Raw genomic sequence first — 20202 nt, forward strand, 5'->3', positions numbered from 1 at the left:
AATTGTCACAGGCTAATTTTATAGAATAACGAGTCAATAGAAAAGTCTGCGGTATACCAAAGTAAAACACATATTTTTGGCAAAACAAGATTTTATTATTCAACATAGTTGCCTTCGATGGCGATACCGTGATTAAAGCTATCTTTCTTCTCTCTACCATCATTGTAATACGATTTGTTTTTCACTTCCAAATAGGTCTCAGTTTCGGCGATTAATAATAAACAAATAATAATGTTTATTTCATGAGTAATCTACATTCAAAACAAAATACAGTCATTTTACAATGTAAGAAAATATTGAAAGAAAAACAAAAAAAATCGTGACATGATACAAACAGAAATCAAATTTTCTCGAAGGTGAGCTCCCGGAGGATTAAACCTTGTGTGAGAATTGAAAAAAAAAAAAAAAAGTACAAGTTTAAAGGTCTTGACGTAATTTCCACGAATTCTCAACAGACGGCAGATTAAAGGTGCAACACGAGTAGACTGACGACTCCAGGACTACTGATTCGGTATGTTATAGGTGTTCTTTATGTCGATTATACTGGCTATGAAGTGTCTTGACTGACTCAGGATCCAACTTTTTATTTTCTTCTTAAATGCAGTCATTATACTAGGAATCTTCAAAACTTGAGGGATACCATTATAGACTCGAGGCGCCAGGAACAGGTGTGATCTCTGACCCTTTGTCCCACATGAGGTCGGCAATAGTATGAGCTGTCCTCTATTTCTGGTGTCATGACCCATTCTTCTGATTACTTCTTCATTGGCGCTAAATTTGTTTCCAGCGAGTATTCTTTCGAGGTCTGAGAACAGGAAAAAGTCGTTGGGGCCAGATCTGGCGAATACGGTGGATCCAGAAGCAATTCGAAGCCCAATTCATGCAATTTTGACATTGTTTCTATTGATTTGTGACACGGCTCATTATCTTCATGAAACAATACCTTGTTTTTTCTTCAAATGGGGCCGTTTTTTAACAATTCCATTCTCTAAACGATCCAATAACGCTATATAATAATCGCTTTTGATGGTCTGGCCCTTTTGGAGGTAATCTATGAATACTATACCTTGCGTATCGCAGAATATTGATGCCATAACCTTTAGCTGACTGTTGTGTTTTTCCTCGCTTTGGATTCGGTTTATCTTGTGCAGTCCACTCAGCTGACTGTCGATTGGACTTCGGAGTGAAATGTTGGAGCCATATTTCATCCATTGTCACATATCGATGCAAAAATTCAGGTTTATTGCACTTAAACATCTTCAAACACTGCTCAGAATCATTGACACGTTGTTGCTTTTGATCGATTATGAGCTCGCGCGGCACTCATTCTGCACACAGCTTTTTCATGTACAAATATTCGTGAATGATATGATGTCCACGTTCAGATGATATCTTCACAATGTCTGCTATCTCGATCAAATTCACTTTACGGTCATTCAAAATTATTTTGTGAACTTTTTTGATTTTTTTTGTCGGTGACAGCCTCTTTGGGGCATCCACTGCGGTCGCCGTTTTCGGTACTCATTTCACCACGTTTAAACTTAGAATACCAATCAATAATGGTTGATTTTCTTAGTGCAGACCCCAGAAACTCTTCATCAAGACAAGATTTTGCTTCAACTGTATTTTTTTCCCTTCAAAAAGCAATATTTTATCAGCACACTTAATTCTTTTTTTTTCGTCTTTTTTCAAATAACAAAAGTTGCTATACTTACAACACAATATCTCACAAACTAATGATCGGACTGCTGTCAAATTTTGACACTTATCGTTTGCAGGTTGGTACTAACTAAGATGCATAGAGAACCTGGTGTGTCTACTTATACCTGTAAAACTTTCAGACAAAACGGGAGATTTTTCAGATTTATACCTACTTGATTTCGAGAGATCGCGGTCTGTTTCAGATGGCGCATACATCGTTTACATTTGACATTTCTCTCAATTCTCGACTCTTGTGAACCAAGGGCGTAGATCTTTTTTTTCTTGGGGAGGGATAATCGAAAAAAAAATTTTTGACGATAACTTTTATTCATATCTGTAATGTTAGAAAAAGAAGTTTGATAATGAAGTTTGAACCAAATTACTCGAAAAATTTTTGTTGTTACTAATTCGGTTGTTCTTACCTTATACTGGGTGATCTCAAATAAGAGTTACGAAGGAAAATGAGAAATTACTTGGATAATTTTGAGAAAAAAAAGTTTCATGAATATGAGCCCAAAAAACGCTTTGCTTTCAATATACAGGTTGTTTCTAGTGTGTCGTACAGTTTATCAAATATTTATTAATCTTCGCTACAGATTAGGTAAATAAATACCAAAACTTAAAATTAATGTATTCATTAGAGCTTACTAGCTGGATCTTTATAATAATTTGGATTTTCCTGAGGATTACTAGAATTTTTTTCTCGAAATCGATAGCAGATACGACAAAACTATAACAAACCAAAAAGTGTAGTACTGGACCAGAGTTTTTTTTCTACAATTTTTTAAACTAACAGCCATTCACCAAAATATAAATTTGGAGGAAGGAAGCAGGCATCTTTCCAGCAAATATTACACCCTGTAGATTTGCATTCAAAATTAGCATATCACATGGTGAAAACTTTAAACTAGAATATCTATGGCCAATTCATATTAAATATCTTGTGAAGGGAAGGTTATACGAGAAAAAAACTTGAACTTTAACACATGTATCTCAAAACAAAATGTTTGGGGACTCATGTTATAGGACTTTTTTCCTTAAAATGATCCGGAAATCTGTCATTTTCATTTGTATCTCCAATTTAGGAACACCGTGTAATTACCCCCAGTATCCCCCTATTCTACGCTCTTGTCGTGAACTTTGAGTATAGAACAATAATATTTTATATTCTATGGTCTGTCATTATATCCCATTCATTTGAGTAAAAATTCGATATGAACTGAATTGTAATTTATTGTGAATGTTTGCAGTGTCTAAAATCAGTATTTCCTTTTTAAACGGCACCAGGCAGATGCGGGAATTCGAAAAATTTTAAAGAGCGCCACCTTACAGCACTCTGGTGAAGCAGACCACCAGAGCAACAGGTGGGTCTCTCGAAAAGTCTGAAACAAAATCGAATCAGTAAACACACCAGGTATTCTATGCATCTCAGTACTAACTAAAACTCATATGGATTTAGTACTAGCACCGGCATCTGTGCCTCAGGCCGGGGACTTTTCAATTGGCCTAATATTGCACCTCAGACGATGTCTTGTCTAATCCTGATGCAGAACTGATACCTTCTGCATTATATAACAAAAAAAACATCCACCATCGTCTGACATCTCTGATGCAATTAAAGCAATATGCAACTATCGATTCACGCCAAAACCAATCCCCAAAACCGCCACTTCGCTACCTCCTGCAATATTACCAATAACGAAGATACGAGAACAGGAATCGAATGTTCTACTCGAGCAGATCCCTTCGATTCCCTCGAGTTCAATCGGATCCACTCGACGAAATAAGACTCTTCACCGCATCGACAACAACCGCTTAATAAGTCGCCTCTCCAAGAACGGGGGTTCCCCCGCTCGAAAACAGAACAATAAATCTCGGGCCGTTTGCTACAACATCGACACACCGCCTTCTCTGATACCCGGATGGTGTCCCCGTTTTACAGCTGAAATATTTGGGGAAATCCTCCAGACAGGGGCCTCCCATTTGGGCTCATTATTCAAGCACTCGGGATCGCGTCGACTTAATCCAGGCCAAATTGAAAATCGATCAAGTCGGGTTCTTGTGGGGGGGGCGGCAGGGTTAGCCCCCCTGCTTAGTTTTTCGCGCGGCTTATTGACTGGCAAATTGTTAAGGAGATTATTTCGAATGGGGGAGTTTTTGAGGGGTGTATAATGAGTAAATCGGCGGTATTCAAATGGTGGCAGGGAGGCTGGGTAACTTTGTTATCATTCAGAATTTGAATACCTAATTTTTTTTGTGGAGGGGACGACGCTGGGATTTTCCGGGATGTATTGGGAGGGACGCACCTTTTGTGGGGATTCGCATTGTTTGTGCCTTTAATTTTGGGGATTGCTGGGATGTCTCTGTTGATGGAAGGGTGGAGATTTGAGGAGTTGGTGAAGTGTTGTTTCGGTTGTGTGAACCGCTCTTTAGTGATGGTACTGATATAGATCTCTCAATTTGAATTTTGAAAATTTTCTTAACTAGATCCAAAAATTTAAATCTTTATTTGGAAATAATTCCCTCTATCAGGTGGGTTCAGAAAAAAATATATAATTTTTTTTTTTATCAAACAACAAACCCTATCCACCTAACTACCTAACTAATTACCTATCTATTGAAATGAAATTTTTCAACAAAAAAAAATTGGAAACACTTATCTAAGAAATTGTTGTTTTCAATTCAGTGCAGCTCTGTATTTTCTTCTTTGAAAACTGAAAATCCTATTCCGTTACTACTTCGACGTTACAACTCCAAATTCCATAATCTTTCCAATTCCAATTTCGACTCTTTAATATTATAATTTTCACTTCTTTATATATTTTCTTCTCAAACTCCTAACTTTCCTCAATTCTATCAATATCGAATTTAAATACTCAAAAAAAATCTCCTTCTCTTTCTCTAATAATTTCCGCTTGACGTCTCTATTCCATTATTTCTCCCACTATCGTGGATTTTTATTTCATCTCTCTATTCTCCAATCCATGTTCTCATTTTCTATGTACAGTCCATCTATGCCACTGTCTACGATACTGTCATTCAACTACCCTTTCTTTTTCTCACTTAACTTGACTTTAATAACAAACATATCAACTATTTCTAAATCTGATTATTATGTATAAAAATCAAGGATATCTTTGAAACCAACTGAGATTTCGAATTATTTCCAATTTCACTTGAATTTTTAATGACTCTAAAATTTTTGATTGATAAAACCATATCAGTACCTAGGGAGTCACGGCTTGATTATCAAGCTACCTACCTGTCTTGAGCTCGACTTCATTTCAAGTTAAGCTCAAGTCAAGTATTAATTTATCAAGTACTTGAATCATATCAAGCTACTTGATTTGTAGCAGTTTTATTGTGTAGTGTCACATCAATAAAAAATGAAGGAAAGAGAAGAAACTCTGCTAAAAACACTTTCATTTATTGAGGTTATTGTATAAAAGAACCGAAAATAACAACTTTTTTGAAATAAAAAAATACATTCAATCACTATAAATCATTTATGTGAAACGTATGGACATTTTTCCAATCCATTCTTGTAGGAATTCCGATTTTTTTGGAAAAAGTAGAAAAAGCCACCCTCCAATATTTACCGCCCCTCTTTTAGAGCGGGCCATGCGGCTTCAAGTTCTTCTGCTGAGTTTCGATTTTTTTAAATCACAAAGTATTCAGAGTTATTCGGTTCTTTACTCGGTTCTTCATAATTATAAGCACCAAAAAAAATATAGATCCACCGACACTTTCAAGATTTTTCGTTTAAAGTCTCTTCTAGTGAAGATTGGCGACAACCATGGCAAATTCGTCCCTCTTTCGGATTGGTATAAACTGCGGTTTGGACATTCATTCCTCTCCAGTTTACTCAAATACTTCATCCAAGAGACCCAAGAGTGTCATTTCCTTTCTGGTCCTGGTTTTCCCTCTAATTTGCCTTTTATTATCTACTGCACCATTTGGTATTGATAATCTTGCAACACGTATCCGAGGTAGGCCACATTTTAATGGATGTTAAAAACTCTCCATCTGCATTTGCCCTTTCATTCAACACTTAATTTGTACAAGAAATCTTGAGCATTTTGTGGAAAACGCACATTTTAACTATTTTTGTTTGCCTCATAGTTTCTAACGTGGATTTCGCCAAACTTTCTACACGCACCATAAACCATAACGAAATTTGAATTAATCTGATATCTTGGGATTAAATATCACAACAAATGTGCAACGTTCAATGTCCAATTACTGATCTTATAATTCAATGCAGAGCCGTATCGGATATTTTGCGTTAGACATTCCTATCTTGGATTTTCATACAGGCGAATTCAAGCGAAATTATTAATTTTGAAATTCATAGTTTTTGTTCAGCTTTTACATCCTCTCATAAAACGAAATTTCAGACAATTCAAAAGGACAAAGTAATAAAAGGAACTGTCTGATACCTTTTACAACTGCAGGCGTCACGTGCATAAAATACCTTTGTGCGCGAAAATTTAGATTGGTCGCCAGTCAAAGGCGAATATCATACCGAGGATTTATATATGCGAACACCCTACTCTAAATTCTGACCTAATGCTCTGGAATGGAATATATCTCCTACTGCATCACGGACGCGATCCCGCAAGACCAATATATCGCAGAGTGGAGATAAAGCAATTACAATTTTTCACCATGTCGGATGGTAAATTAAACAAGACGCTCCAGATACTGACCGGAGATTCTCCCCGACCATAGATTGATTCCAGACAAGCTGCAGCGCAGAATTTAGAGTGGTTCTTGTGATGTATTAACCCTATATTATATGTTCTAGAAGGATTGTTCTTAGCTTAATGAGGTTAGGAAAAAAGTGATTTCTCGCTTTGATTCAATGCTTTATAAAAAGGATTACTATCAGCCAACCTAGGTCGAATATGCGCCATTCTGTTAGATGACTTGCTGCCAAAGAGGGTCCGACTTCATTTTGCGCCTCTCTCAGAAGCCCTTGTCTCTATTAGCAAAAGACTTTGGCCATAGACAGGAATAGGTGGTAATCACTTGGTGTCAGGTCCGGACTATATGGCGAATACATAAGAACTTTCCGTCCAAGCTCCCGAAGCTTCTGTCACTTCATTAAAGATGTGTGCGGCTTGATATTATCATGTTGGAACACAAATCCTTTTCTATTCACCTGGTTGGCTTGGTGGCCACTTCTGTCCCATCGCCAGCTTCGAACGGTCGAGTTGATCACAGTAGAGAGCATAATTGAGCTTATAGTAGAGTATTCTCTGCCAACCCCACCAAACACACAGAAACATCTTCCTGGCCATCAATACTGGCTTGTTCAAGATCTGGGCTGCTTCTTTAGCTTTCCACCAGTACCTGTCACTTGTCGACATTATCGTTAGTGGTTCATTTTTCATATCCAGTCACTATCTCCATCAGAAATAGATTTTGTTGTGATTCAGCAGCGATTCGCAGATTGAAATTTGGTCCATGAGGTTTTTTGCGTCAGAACGTCCTGAACCAAATATAGAACTTTTTGTCCCGAACTTCAAATGATTCAAAACTTTTTGTTGATCGATGTCCAGCTCTTGGGCGATGCTATGACTACCAACATGTGGGTCTATCTTCATATTCACCATGATTTTATCGAAATTTCCAACGAGAGGATAGCCAGAGCGATTCTCCAAATAGGGATTCACGGCTTGGCTTAATATTCAAGCTACTTGACTCAATATTCAAGCAACTTGGCTCTAGCTTGACTTGAAATCAACTCAAGTTCAAGTCGAGTAGTAGTTTTTCGATGTTAAGTCAAGTACTTGATGAATAAATACTTGACTTGACATTGAAAAACTACTACTTGACTTGAATTTGAGTTGATTTCTGTCAAGATCAAGCCAAGTATTTCGAATATCAAGTCAAGCCGTGAATCTCTTTCTCCAAAGTATATGTTTATATCAGTATAGCTGCATTGAAGAACTCGGTGGTTAGCCTCATTCCTGTGACTGTTTACTGTTAAAATGAAGAAGTCTGCATTTTCTCCTCGTTGAATTATTTGTGCCTTTCTTGAATCGATTCTAGGATTAATAAATCTGATTCATTCTCTCTCTACGTCTTTTTCAGATGACACATTACAGTACCAGGATTTGATCATGTGAAAAGCCCGCTTAAATGTTGTTGAAATTGTTTTGTTGTTGAATTTTTGCAGCTATCATTGGAACTCACATTTGTGCTTTCATAGAAATTTGAAATCTGCCAAAAAGTTGCAAGTGTGAAGAATAATATAATAAAAATACCTAATACCAAGCATCGAGTACGAAAGACAATTCCTTGGAAATGTGTTCAAAATGTTTTGATAATCGAATTATTCATAGGTTAATGACCCATTTCCGAAATGACCTATTTTCAGACAAGGTACAACGAATTTAGATGAATAATACATATTTTGTGTGGCATTGGCACATTCTCAGTCCTTTATCAACATAGCAGAACCTCGGCCTATTCGTTTAATTAGATCTGCATGAATTATGAAGGTATTTATGAACTTTCGTTTCATAGGATTTGTGACAGAAAGGAAAAAGTCAAACCAACGTAGATATTGGTAGATGATCTTTTTTATTTCCTCATAAAAGGCTCAGAGTCTTGCAGTACTTTTATTTTCAATATTTTTCAAAAGCATAACCTCGCATTGAGGGTATTAGTGTTTGAACGCAGGTTAGCTCCATTACAAATCATCAACTCTCACTACTAGTCTACAGATGCAGATGGTGGTGTCGAGAGGCTGTCAGTTGCTCCAACCTGAACCGTACTCGACTTGAATATTATAATTGAGGCCCAGACCTCCTTGATTTCTTGAAACGGCATACTAATGGGATTCAGCCTTGAAAGCTGCTTCCTTGAGCTTACTCCGTTTCGATTTTCCAGCCTTTGATATTATGAAAGGTTCATCTCATTTGATCCTATGATCTTCTTGCCAAGCATGTTGGACTAGCTTGGATTTATCGGTTTCTCCCAGTCGAGATAGATTTTGGTGCTCTTTGACTCTTATGTTCAGGTGGCATTTGGTCTCTCCAATGTACGTTCTGCCACACTTACATGATTCTTGATGTAATAAATTGTTGGTTCTTTGAATTTCATTATCAGGTTTCAGGTTTGGTAAGATTAGCCGTGACAGTGTTTTTCGTGTGAATGCTGTTCTCACAACACATTCCCGCTGTTTGATTTCAACAACTTACCCTCAATGTATTGCAAAATCTATTTGGTGACAACTTTATTTCCAGAAGTGGTCCTGTTAACTGGTTCCCTCGTTCGTGCGAGTTGACGCCTCTCGATTACTTTTTATGGGACTCTGTTGAGCCATCGGTTCATCCTGACAAACCAGCAACTCTTGAAGCATTAGAGTCCAATGACCATTGACGCTATAGAACCAGATTTATCGGAACAAGTGTAACTCGTCACCGAGACATATGCAGGAATTGAATGTCTTGAAATTATCTACCAGATAATCTCTTCTAATTCTTTCCAACAATATTTTTGTTGTGTTGTATTATCGAAAGTTATCAAGCTCCTCAAAAAAAAACTTTACATCCCAGTTTTTCAAGCGTAAAATCGACCCTTTTCCATAATGTCAGATAAGGAACTTTGAGCCTTAACAAAAATGACGGAAGTGTTGCCAGAACTACGCCAAACTACAAACGCTAGATGGCACATCCTCAACTAGTGGCGCTCAATCGGCCACCACGCATTTCAAACAATAATCATTTCGTATTTCCCGTAAATCAAATCCAATAACCAGAATGCTCATTCACCAGATTCACAACGCGTCCGCTAACATCACGAAACTCGAGACTTTATCCCGTTCCGAATCCACGAATCACAATCAGGTTAATTGAAATCCTATACACCTAATCACGGACTTAGACCGGAAGATCCTAGCGCCACCGCCCGCAGGTTGCAACAGGCTCAAACAAGTACGGGCTCGTCGGTAGATTCCACTAGAATTTAATTACGAGATCATAATCTGGTTAGTAGTCATGTTTCACCGACGCTGACCGACTTTTTTCACGGTGAGTTTGGCCCGATATCCATTTCGACTTTCGGCCCCCGCGTCGTCACGCTCTCCTGCGTCCTGCTGGGCAGCAGGATTCGGAAAACGTTACGCCGTTTGATCTCGATAGAGCTGACCGCCGTTCTTGTTCCAGGATGTGGCCATGCCTAGCGATGACTCTGCTGATATTCGGCTACCTTCACAGCGCCAGTACCGGCCCGGCCTGCAGGATTTCCGAGTTCCCCTGCAGGAACGGCAGGTGCATTAGCCTCAACAAGTACTGCGATGGTGTTACCGATTGCGAGGATACGTCGGATGAGCCTAAGTTCTGCACAGGTGAGTGTTTTTTTTAGCTTGGAGATTCCTAATAGATAAATAAGATAAGCGTGTTTGAAAAGCCATTTCGTTTTATTCTGATAGTTGACTTATATCCTATGAATCACAATACGTTTGCTTTCCAAAGATGGCACATATGGCACTGCCAGCGTCATACCAATTTTTGTCTTCAGTATCAAGCTTCAAAAGGTGTGAATACTTACGATTGAGATCCAACACGTTATAAACTAGTTATTGATGACGAAATCTTTGAACAAGTTATAAAATTCAAATATCTCGTCATTGAAATATCGATACATGGTAACGTTGAAGCCGGAGTCCAAGAGCAAACCAACAAAGCCTCTAGAATAGTAGTTTGTCTCAACAACTCATTTTGGAGGAATAAACACTTTTGCAAAGAAACGAAATCCAGAAATATAAGGCAAGAATAAAACTAATAATGACTCACATCGCAGAAACTCGACCAAACGGTGTGGGTAATCTGAAGAATTGCTGTAAAAACACAGTTGGGCAAAGAATGAAACGAAATTATGAGAGAATCATGCAGAACCAAGGATATTAACAACTGGATTCTGAATAGAACTTGAATCAACATATATTAATCGAATGAACAACACATGAAGAAGAAAGAACTGTTTTGATGAGAAAAAATACTGTGCAAGCAAATCAATGGCAATATATAATGGCTTGAGAAGTAGTATTTAGACTCTGCTTCTTCGACAACAACTATTGAAAGGTGGTATGCTGACTTTAAATGTGGGGTCCAAGAATCACCGATAATGCTGAATTCAGCAGTTGCGTCTAGGGGTTCACGTCTTAACTTGATATTCAAGCTACTTGGCTTAAGCTCGATTTCAATTATCTTGAGCTTGACTTAAAATCAACTCAAGTTCAAGTCAAGTATTTATTCATTAAGTACTTGATACTTGACTTAACATTGAGAAACTACTACTTGACTTGAGTTGATTTCAAGTCAAGCTCAAACTACTTGAGCTTGAGCCAAGTAACTTGAATATTAAGACAATCCGTGAGTCTCTAGTTGTGTCAGAAAACAAAATAAGGCCACGAACTGGTTTTGAGCCATCGCAAATTGAAGTTACTTGAGATGACGCTGGGGTAAAAGATATCAGAAGGCAGTGTATCCACAATTTTGCGTGAAGGTTTGTCCATGAGAAAACTTGAGTTAGAAAGAGCGTCATCTGAGTGAAAATCAATATATGGAAGCTGTCCAAAGAGACCAAAATCACAAATATTAGCTGTTAAGGTTATGCCATCTATATTTTAGGAAGTGCATAGTATATTGTTCATCGACTGTCTTGGCGAAGTAAAACTATAATCAGTAAATATTGCATCACATCCTCGCCTTTGCTGATGTGATGGTAGTTCATAAACATCCTTTCTAATTTCGTCCTTCAAAAACCTACACAATTAACAATTATAAGAAACTCCAACCAATAAGAAAGTTCGAACTTCCTATAGTGAACAAAACTAATACTAAGCAAGACAATGAATACATAATTTTTATCCTTTTATCTTGTGTGTGTATTCTTACTTAGAAGCGCTAATCAGTTCTCTTTGGTTGTTCCAAAGTGTATTCAACAACGAATGATTAAAGGAAAAATATATTGATTTGCTCTTTTCTTTTCTTCAAATATATTTCATCAATTTTAGTAGTAGGAAGTGAGATAAATGCCAATGTTTGCTATAATTGTTACTACTTCATCTCGTCTAGTAGCTGATTCGGGTTATTTATCATATTTTAGCTGAATATACCTTTTTCAATTTCTAATTGATATTCTTGCTACGCAATAATTTCCAAAAACTAAATTGAGTCAAGAACGATCAGTTTATTTGTACAGTCATATTTCGATCGACACATTGTTCTCGGAAACTCTATCTGATGAACAACAATGCCGTAAATAACACTCACAAAACTAATCAAGGACAACAAACTTCATGCATATTCAAAATATTGAAAAGACAACTACTATCGTATCTTGACTATGATGCCAATATCTGACCTCTGAGGCTGACCCACTTTTCGATAACCGATAACTCCTGAATAATTTGCATTACTCAGTTCTCAACAGTGTTCTATGCAGTAACATGAAGTGCTTGTGTTTTTTAACGTTATTCTTAGCGGTGGAAGTGTTAGCTCAAGAAAACGATGTTTTGATGACCAACGGCAAGATCAGGTTCTCCACAACCAACAATGTTTACCTCATCAGGAAAGTGAAAAACCTCAAATATTTCGATAACAGTTTAGTAAATGGAACGCATCTCAAAGTTATCACAGGTTCTTTACCTTATATTCACGAAGGTTCCTTTCGAAACATGGAAAATCTACAGATGTTACAACTTCCGGCTCTAAGGATCATGTCTATTGCTCCACAAGCGTTCAAGAATCTTCCAGCATTGGATAGGATACAACTTCAAGACAACAACATGACAGATATAGTGAATGGCATATTCAACTACCTCACCATATCTCAACTCTTCCTTCACAGGAATAACATAAAGTACATCGAAACTGGAGCTTTCGACAACATGCCAAATCTGCACACTATAAAACTGAATAAGAATGAGATTAAGGAATGGGATGCCAACTGGTTTTTGAACACTCCAAAACTCACCAGCGTGTACCTCAAAAGGAATCACATAGCTTACGTCCAGCAGAACGCTTTCAAAAATATAAGAAAACTGCAAGTAGGACATGTTGAGGATGAAAATACCACCAGTATATACCTGAGCCGTAACAAAATTACTACAATCCATGCTTCTGCCTTGTCTGGTTTGGTGAGATTGAACGGCCTATTCCTGGACAGAAATAAGTTGACCGAAATACCTGACACCCTGTTCTTCAAAATTGAATCCATCGTAAATTTAAACCTCAAGAAGAACAAGATAAAAAATTTGTCGCCAAATATGTTCGCAACGACAAATTATCTGGGTACCCTAGACCTGACTAGAAATAATTTGGAATGTATTCCTGTAGAAATAGCAATTAAAGCTAAGCAAATAATACTTTCGGATAACTACATAAACTGTAACTGTACGAATATTTTGAAAGAAGCTATTTCAAAGAGAGGTAACAACAACAATGTTAAATTTGATGATTGTAAGAAAGCTGAGCAAGAAGATGTAGACGAAGATGAGGAGGAGGAAGAGATGGAGGAGGAAGATGATGATATGATAGATGAAGAAGGTGTTTATGAGAAGAAGTCAACGGTTTGATGTGATCAGGGGATCTTAACAAATTGTATAGGTGGAAACTAGTCAATTAGAGAATAAGGACTGTACTTTGGGATATAACTCAATATATGTAATTTTTGTCATTTGTGCTTTATATTCTGCTATATTTAAATCTGATTTACATATGTTTTCGGGTGAAAGTTCTACAACTTGAGGAGCTACTTTTATTGAGTGATCATTCAAAAATATTGCTGTTATTAGTATCTTTCGATAAATTGAGAAAAATCGGCAAGTAAGTATATTCCCACTTCCATTTAGCAGATTATATCTATTTTTGTCGATATTCGACCTTCTAAATCAAAACTCATTCATTTATTATACTATGATTTCCTATTCATATAATGAATTTTAGGATTTAAAAATTCTGAAAATCTGATAGGGATTTAGATGAAAAACCTGCAGGAATAGCAACCATTTTAATTAATGTCAAAAATCAATGAAAACCTTATAGTGAGACAAAATGATCAGATCTGCAAATCCATGGCCTCCTTCCAACATTCGGGGATTTTGAAGTCGGGCATGTCTTTAATTTTTTCCAAGAACCATTGATTTATTTCTTCGTTCATTTCCTTCGAAAACATCTCACGCCAGCCACCAGTTTTTCCTTTTCTTATGAATGAAAATTGATCATTTTTCACGTAAAGACCTGATGCAACTAGATGATCATTATTTACTGATTTATTCTCCCTGAATTTCTTGATATCGATGTGATCGAGTAAAGTCTCTAAATCTTTTTCTGTCAAGGTTTTTCCCAAGAATTTGGCTATTTTTTGAAGAGCAGAACGCTTATCCTGGAACGAAAAAATTATATTTTAATATAATGGCACCTTTAAGACATCTAATTTTCATTGCAATTATAAGAACAAATCAAAGCTTTGAATGAAAATGAATGGAATCGAATTTCTTACTGATTTTTTTTTACCCTATACTAAACAGTGCAATACTAAGCAGTGCCTTAAATACCAAAGAATTAACTACATATGAAGTATATTCGCATGAAATTCATATACGTAGACATTGGCCAAGTAGAATTATGAAATTTTGAACATGTAATGCTATGACTGTACTATATACAATATTTTCGAAGTGAGGATCTCGCTCAATGAGTTTCGGAACGGTGAAAGACAATGTTTATTTTACCTTATTAACTTCTTCATAGAATAATATCAAGAGATTTTTGTTATGTCTTCTCTTCCATGCTTCCTTCAAGAGTTCCATGTGATTTCCTAATATACCTGAAAGTCACCATGTATTTAGCACATTATAGGATTGATGGTATTTCACAATGAAGTAACTAGACTCAAATCAAAAAATATTTTTATACGTTTAGCGATACTGTCATCTTCGTGAAAAAGTGAGTGATGTTCTTGGAAAGTCATTCTTTTTTTCTTAAAATTGCAACATCGTTATCATCAGTAAACGTATTCGAAATGTTCTTGGATATAGCTAACTTTAATAATGGAATTATAACTTTGATAATGAAATTATATGAAATGCTACTAAATCTGACCACTTACCTAAATCATTCTGTTCAATTTTCCAGAGGCTGTAAATACCGTTCTTTTTCTTTTCTTCTTCATTCAAAGGATAGAAAAATGAGGAAACCAGGCAATCTTTGTAGTTCCTGGCTATAAAGACAACCTAAAATATCGAAAATATAAAGGATGAACTTTTTATATCGAACATTAAATGTTGAAATGTAGGTAGGAGAGGCTAAAAGTGAAATGCAAATGTTTTCAGATGTGTAGAGGAGCTCCCAATTAATTAAGTTTTGATTACGATATTTGTTTTAGAAGAAGAGAAGTGATTGTATCACAATCTTGTCAAATAGAAATGAGTGTTACTTTAGATTGTTTAGTTTTTCTGAGATGATTAAATCAGCGAGTAATAAAATTTAATACATTCTGGAACAGACAAGAATAGGAATATGAAAATATTCCCACACACTACATGAAATACTCAATGAACTATCAGTTTACACGAAGTTATATCCGTAGTTAACCCAATGTTAGATATACAGGGTGTTCCTAACTACGGCACGGAATTCAGAGTGTTCTGCCTCTTATTTCTTTGACATTTCTTATGTCATTCGTGTTCAGTAGGTTATGACATTCGATCATGGAAATATACACTATTCAACAACGTTAAGGAATATTTTAATCCTTTCATCAAATCAGTATTTATCTGTGAATACTGGGGAAAATTTAAGAATAATTCATGGACGATAATATTCAAGTGATCGTCATGTTGTAGACAAATTTGAAAATGAATTTACACAATACGAGAATGCCATTACAAAGTACTGAGTCATTTGTTTTTTTCTGATGACAGGTCCTATGCCAAATGTATTTGATTGTGAATATGTGGTTTGAAGGATGAATATACATTATTATTATTATCATACTTGATACCACTTTCAAATGTATCTACAATATGACAAATAGTGAGTCGATGAACTGTAATGTCGTTCATTGATTATTTCTAAATTTCTCTTATTTTTCAAGGTGTTCTTTCAATTCTCATAATTTACCTTGCATCCAACATCCAGCAATTGAGGATGCAGATGTGAAAAACCGATATGGCTCTTGATGAATCTCCTTTCCTTCATTTTCTCCAATTGCTTGTAACGTGGTATGCAAGCTTTTTCTTCGGGTGTTTCAGGTTCTTTATTTTTCTTGCATAATTCTTCGTAGAGTTTTTCATCTTCTTCCGATCTCATTAGGACGTCCCTGTTTAGTTTATAGTTAATTGGATGTTCAAAAAAATAACTGTCAATACTCACTCCAAGTAAGGAAATCTATCATCCATAATTTTCGAGGCAGCTTTTTTGTAATCTAGATCGGTTCCAAGCAGATACAGAATTTCTTGAGTCATGGTTGTACCTGGAATACATACAAGAAATTCATTTTGATCGATGTCGATATAGGATAGGGTCTAAATAGGTAACACTTATTCATTGTTTGTCTTGTACCGGGTTTTTCACCCCTTTAACTTTGTTACTAAAAGAGGTACAAAAAAATGTTTTCTACAAAATTTTCACGAAATCGACTTGTGTTTTTTAAAATGATTTCACAAAACAAAATATATACAGAGTAGGCAACATATTGATTGCAACTTCATTTTTCAAAATGGAATACCCTGTATATTTTTCTTTATTTGAGTATCTCTTTTTCCCCTGATTTCGAATATATAGCATATATTTGGCCTATCTCTCTTATACTGAGTAACACAGAGTTTCAAATTTGAAGAACCACCTGGAAAGCTAAGTGATCAGTTTGCAAGTGGAAGGCTACGATAATTCAAAATGCCCTTTTTTGAGTTATCTCGTTGGCAACGATATATGACATATATTTTCACTTTACGTGAAGAATAATAAAAATAAGAAAGCTACAAGGAGAGAATATATGGAGTTGCATCCAAATCCAATTTCAATTTATAGTGACAAGCGTATGTCATAACGTTGCCAACGAGATAACTCATAAAAGGACATTTCGAGTTATCGCAGCCTACTACTAGAAAACTGATTACTGAGCATGCCAGGTGGTTCTTAAAATTTGAAACTCTGTGGTACTCAGAATAAGAGAGATAGACCAAACATATGTTGTCATTGAATAACTCCACAGTATTCTTCAAGTTTATTTGTAGTTTTCGAACGAATAAACTTATTATTATTGTTATATGTTATATATTAGAAATCAGGGGAGAAATATAGAAAAATATACAGGGTGTTTTATTTGAAAAAATGAAGTTGCAATCTATATGTTGCCCACTCTGTATATATTTCGTTTGGTGAAATCATCTTAAAAAACAATCGTCGATTTCGTGAAACTTTTGTAAAAAACATTTTTTTTGTACCTCTTTTAGTAACAAATTTGAAGGCGGGGGTCAAATTATGGTTCAAAATCCGGTACAGTAGATTTTTCATCAAAACATCGTATCGTGGAGTAGTCTGTGACTTCCGGAAAACACAGAGAAAAACTAAAATTCGAGGACTAAATTTGGCATTTCAAGAATTGTAAGAAATTACTCGTGAATGAAAAATGTATTGGGTTATGGATTTCTCAAAAATCCCAAAGAAAAATTAATTGTATTTCAAGAGATGTAAAAGTCACAGACTACTCCACACAGTTAGGAATTGTGGTTTTTCCCCATTTAAATTTCTTCCTCGATAACTCTTGAAGTATGCATTTTAGGTTTAGGGTTTGCTCAAGTAACCCCCACTATTTCCGTACGTAGAATTGACTGAAAAAATAAAAAATATAGGTACTAATTTGAAAATCTTGAGTTTTGATGAATTTCAGCTATCCAAGTTCATGATCTTCTTATAAACACCCTGTACATTTTTGATCCGAACTGCAAACTGTCTAATAATACGAAGTATTTGAAGAATCGAAAAGATAAAAGGTTTTTTTAAAAAATAACCGCCATTTTCTCATAACAATCCCATTATTTCATAAACCATTATGTTTTTACCCAAGGTATGGCATATTGCTGAAATTGCCATCAAAGAAGATATCTAATGATGTAAGAATATACTGGGTGTGTCTTTTGAAAAAAGCAAGTAGTAGTCTGTTTCCGGTATAACCGGAAGTTGTAGAGACATGAAAATATTTAAGGGAGAAAGATCGCAGTCTCAAACCCAAACATGCAAATTTCCAGCACAAAATTATGATAAGTTTTCCATAAACGTCTAATAGGCCATCGCGGTGAACCACCCTGTATATGTACAAGTCAAAGACTCACCCTGTATAAACGAGACTATTCCCGACTCTAAATTTTAAGATAACAGATATCATGACGCTCAAAATACAAATTTTTCCTTAAAAATTTCAAGTTCAACGTGAAAACCAATAGAAAGTAGTGAAAAAATTTTTTTTTCAATTTCATACCTGATCTGGGATATCCAATAAGCCAAATATCATCTGGTCTTGGTTTGAAATTATATAATTCAGGTCCATATTTTTCGACTATCTTTGGGGCACAATTTCGAGTAGGTGCTATCCTCACCATATCTGCAACCGAGAAAAAAAAAAGTATCAAAAAAAAAATTCCGATTATAATATGTTTCTTTACCGCAATATTTCAAACTACCACATATTTTCTGTTCTTCTTCTGTTAACTCTTGAACAGTGTATGGGTAGGGCAGATTGTCCATCGTGTTTCAATTATGAATTATAGTGTTCTTTCTACCAGATCAACGCATGAAATGGTAATCTTATCAGTGTTGAAACCTCACACACAATTATATACACACTTCTAACATAAATATGTACCCGATGCTCTAGAAGACAATTATCTGTATTTGTCTTTCAATTGTGGGATAATTTTAACGATTATGAAAAACTTCCTATGCGTTTGTAAATACGGTGGGAGTTATAAAAACAAATATTTTTCATGGAAATGTGATTGATTCCAATGACGAATCTGCAGCATCCTTTGTCTTTTTTTGTTGATCTTTACAGATAAGTTTTAATAGAAAAGATTTATCTTAAATCGTGAAATTGCTTGATAACTTAGTGCTGATTTATTTTTATGTAACTTCTAGCACTACGAAAACAGATTAATAATAATAAATAAAATGTAGGTAAAATTGCGGGCGCGAATAATCATAATATATTTCAAAAAAAATTTCTATAAATTAATTATTACCTTGACAAGATATTTCAACTGTATATTTGACTTGTAGAAATGTTTTCTGAACACTCAATGGAAAGGAGGATTTTGAGGCAGCAGACGTACAACACACCCCCCCCTCTCCCCAAAAAAATACCAAAAATACCAACAAGTATGTCATTATTTATAACCTAGCATTATTTATTCAACAGAGAAATTATTTCTTGGAGGTTGCTTCTCATAGATAACCATGAATTTCGAATTTCATTGCCACCAGGTAGTAGTTCAGTAGTTGAAAACCATGTGTCAAAGAAATATTATTGTTTATTTGTGTCAAATATCATTGTTGCACGCATCATACAGAAATTGCTCTTTCATAAAAAATATGCAATTATAATACTTCGAAAAAGGACTGCTTTGAAAAAAGCAACAAAATTATATGAAATGGATTTAAAAACATCCAACAAAATAAAAACTGAATGTGAATTCAAAATGTGGAAGAATTACGAAAAATATTTTGTACATTACCATTATTGGCGGCCATGCTGGGAAGAACTTTTTCTATCCTCAAGAGACTAAAATCGTAGGCAAGAATGGGAAAGTGAGAGATTGACTAGGACCGCTCTATTGAATATAATATTGAATTCGATATTGATAATGTATTAGACATTCTAAGAACATGTGAAAGATAACTGCATAATAGAAATTATTTATTTTTATTATCGTTAATATTTACTCAGAAGATATTCAGTTCAATATCCGTATTATAGAATTAGTTTGAATTGAATGATAAAACATGGCTTCATCATTTCACTCCGGAGTACAATCGACAGTCAGCTGAGTGGACTGCACACGATGAACCGAATCCAAAGCGAAGAAAAACACAACAGTCAGCTGGCAAGATTATGGCATCAGTATTCTGGGATGCTCAAGGTATAATATTCATTGATTACCTCCAAAAAGGCCATACCATCAACAGCGATTATTATATAGAGTTATTGGATCGTTTGAAGGATATCTTTAAAAAACGGCTCCATTCAAAAAAAAGGTGCTGTTTCATCAAGACAATGCGCCATGTCACGAATCAATGGAAACAATGGCAAAATTGCCTGAATTGGGCTTCAAATTGCTCTTTCATCCACCGTATTCGCCAGATCTGTCCTCCAGCGACTTTTCCCTGTTCTCAGACCAGGAAAGAATGCTCGCTGGAAAGAAATTTAGCGCCAATGAAGAAGTAATCACCGAAACTGAGGCCTATTTTGAAACGAAAGACAAAT

General features: G+C 35.6%; 2 protein-coding genes across 2 annotated transcripts in view; one reads left to right on the forward strand and one right to left on the reverse strand.

Annotated features, from left to right (window-relative positions):
- LOC123683290 overlaps positions 1 to 20202 on the forward strand; it is a 242887-nt gene that overhangs the window by 129272 nt on the left and 93413 nt on the right. The window contains exon 2 of the mRNA XM_045622226.1: positions 9879 to 10060. Within this exon, the coding sequence (XP_045478182.1) occupies positions 9879 to 10060 (182 nt within the window). The remainder of the gene's footprint in view (positions 1 to 9878; positions 10061 to 20202) is intronic.
- LOC123683292 (sulfotransferase 1C4-like) lies at positions 13714 to 18607 on the reverse strand. Its single transcript, XM_045622229.1, has 7 exons — positions 18386 to 18607; positions 18202 to 18324; positions 16095 to 16194; positions 15843 to 16041; positions 14830 to 14953; positions 14453 to 14547; positions 13714 to 14103 (listed from the first exon to the last, which is right to left on the reverse strand). Exons 1-7 carry the CDS (start codon positions 18465 to 18467, stop codon positions 13777 to 13779), a joined length of 1050 nt encoding a protein of 349 aa, XP_045478185.1. The 5' UTR covers positions 18468 to 18607; the 3' UTR covers positions 13714 to 13776.

This window comes from Harmonia axyridis, chromosome 6, assembly GCF_914767665.1.
Source record: "Harmonia axyridis chromosome 6, icHarAxyr1.1, whole genome shotgun sequence".
Taxonomy (NCBI): Eukaryota; Metazoa; Arthropoda; class Insecta; order Coleoptera; family Coccinellidae; genus Harmonia; species Harmonia axyridis.